The 2,332-nt window shown below is 61.5% G+C and overlaps 1 protein-coding gene across 1 annotated transcript in view; it reads right to left on the reverse strand.

Annotated features, from left to right (window-relative positions):
• Nucleotides 1-680: 680 nt before the first annotated feature.
• The window catches only part of LOC104543011 (RAS protein activator like-3-like), a gene marked incomplete at its 3' end in the record, with an annotated part of 5,232 nt that continues 3,580 nt past the window's right edge, over nucleotides 681-2,332 (reverse strand). The window contains exons 5-7 of the mRNA XM_010187501.1: nucleotides 2,232-2,305; nucleotides 2,047-2,152; nucleotides 681-779 (exon numbers count right to left, since the gene is read on the reverse strand). Of these exons, the coding sequence (XP_010185803.1) occupies nucleotides 681-779; nucleotides 2,047-2,152; nucleotides 2,232-2,305 (279 nt within the window). The remainder of the gene's footprint in view (nucleotides 780-2,046; nucleotides 2,153-2,231; nucleotides 2,306-2,332) is intronic.

Below are 2,332 nucleotides of genomic sequence, written 5' to 3' on the forward strand. Positions count from 1 at the left end.
GGGGGGACATGGAAACAGGATGGGACACAGGAGACAGGAGGGGACATGGGGGACAAGAAGGGACATGAGGGATAGGAGGGGACATGGTGGGGGAGTGAATCTGAGAGTGTAGGAGGGAACAGGGGATTCTGTGGGGATGGGTGGACATAGGGACAGGATGGGACATGGGGGACAAGGTGGGACACGTGGGGATGGAGGGGGCATGGAGGGACATGAAGGGACATGGGGACACATGGGAGACAGGAAGAGACATGGGGGGACAGGAGGGGACATGGGGACATGGGTGGGCAACCAAAACCTCAGGAGGGGACAGGAGGGGACGCCCAAGACCTTAGGGGACAGGAGGGGACAACCAAGCACCCAAGGGACAGGAGGTAACATGGAGGGGACAACCAATACCCAAGGGACACAGCACTGTAGGTGTCATGGGAGCAGCCGTGCCTCAGTTTCCCCACCCAGCCGTGCCAGCAGGTCCCATCTTGCCCATTGGGTGAGGGCAGTGGGTGGCCCCTTGTGTCAGGGTCCCCTGGGAGTGGCCGAGGGGGCTCCCATGGGTACCTCCACAGTCCCATGGGTGCCTCCCATGTCCTGTAGGTGCCCCCCAGGTCCCATGGATAATCCCCATGTCTCATAGGTGCCCCCAATATCCCATGGGTGCCTCCAGGTCCCAAGGGTCCCACCTTGTTGGGGTGCACGGCGCGGCGCAGGTTTTCGATCCAGCGGTCACGCTCGGCCAGGGACGAGCACCCAAAGGAGTGGCTGCCCTCGCCCGTGATGACCTGGGGGTGCAGGGAGGGGGTTTTTGGGGTGTGGAGTTTGTGGGAAGCACCTTGGGGTGACTCGCAGGGGCTACATTGGGGTGGCTATGGCTAAGGGTGGTGCTGGGGTGTGCTTTTGGGGTGCTCAGGGGGATGCTCTAGGTGCCTGTTTGTGGGGTTTGGGGTGCTCTGGGTGCACCTCCGATGTGTCCTGGGGTGCCCTGGGTGCCTCTGCAGGATAATTGGGGTGCCCTGGGTGCCTTTCTAGGGTGCCTGGGGTGCTCTGGGGTCCCTTTTAGGGTGCCTGGGGTGCTTTATGTGCCTCTGTAGGGTGCCTGGGGTGCTCTGGATACCTCTTTAGGGTGTCCTGGGGTCCCCTTCACATTGCCTAAGGTGCCCTGGGTGGCTCTTTAGGGTGTCCTGGGTGCCTCTTTAGGTCTCTCTGTGTGCCCTGGATACCTTTCTAGGGTGCCTTGGGGTGCTCTGGGTGCCTCTTTAGGGGGCTCTGGGTGACTCTTTAGGGTGCTCTGGATGCCTTGGGGTCTCCTCCAAGGTGATTGGGTGCCTCTCCAGGATAACTGGGGTGCCCTGGGTGCCTCTCTGTGGTGTTTTGAGTGCCCTGGATGTCTCTTTAGGGTGCCATGAGGTGCCCTTTATGTTGCCTGGGGTGCCATAGGTGCCACCTAGAGTATCCTGCATGCCCTGGGTAGCTCTTTTGGGCGCCCTGGGTGCCCTAGGGTCCCTTTCAGGATGCCTGGGGTGCTTCTCCAGGATAACTGGGGTGCCCTGGGGTCCCCTTCATGTTGCCCAGGGTGCCCTGGGTGCCTCTCTGGGATGTTTTAGGTGCCCCAAGTGCCTCTCCAGGATGATGGGGGTGCTTTGGGTGCCTCTCTAGGGTACTTAAGATGCCCTGAATATCTCATTAGGGTGCTGTGGGTTCCCTGGGGTCCCATTCAGGGAGCTCTGGGTGCCCTAGATTCCCTTTCAGGTTGCCTGGGGTTCCTCAGATGCCTCTCCAGGATAATTGAGGTGCCCTGGGTGCCTCTTTAGGGTGCCTGGGGTGCTCTGGATACCTCTTTAGAGTGCCCTGGCGTCCCCTTCAGGTTGCCTGGGGTGCCCTGGGTGCCTCTCTGGGTTGTTTTGGGTGCCCTGGGTACCTCTTTAGGGGGCTCTGGCTACCCTAGGGTCCCATTCAGGGTGCCTGGGGTGCCCTGGGTGCCTCTGGGGTGTTTTGGGTGCCCCATGAGCACCCCGATGTGTGTGTCTACCCCCCATACCCCCCCATTACCTGGAAGCTGAATCTCTCCCCCACTACGCTGCCGTGCAGGGGCCGCACGATGACGTCAGCCCCAGTCAGGTCCAGTTCGGCTGCACTGGGAGGCACCGGGGGCAACCTACGGCCATAGGGGGGAAATGGGGGTCACCCACGTGTGTCCCCACCACCCCAATGTCGCCACCCCCCTTCCCCTGTACCTCTCGCCATTGGGGACCTCAGATTTGGGAATCCCACGGCTTTTCCTGTCCCGGAGCCTCTTCCATAGCAGCCCCTGGGTAAAGGGGGGGGTTGTGGCACC

The sequence above is a fragment of the Mesitornis unicolor genome, unplaced genomic scaffold (assembly GCF_000695765.1).
Source record: "Mesitornis unicolor isolate BGI_N332 unplaced genomic scaffold, ASM69576v1 scaffold34486, whole genome shotgun sequence".
NCBI classification, from domain to species: Eukaryota; Metazoa; Chordata; class Aves; order Mesitornithiformes; family Mesitornithidae; genus Mesitornis; species Mesitornis unicolor.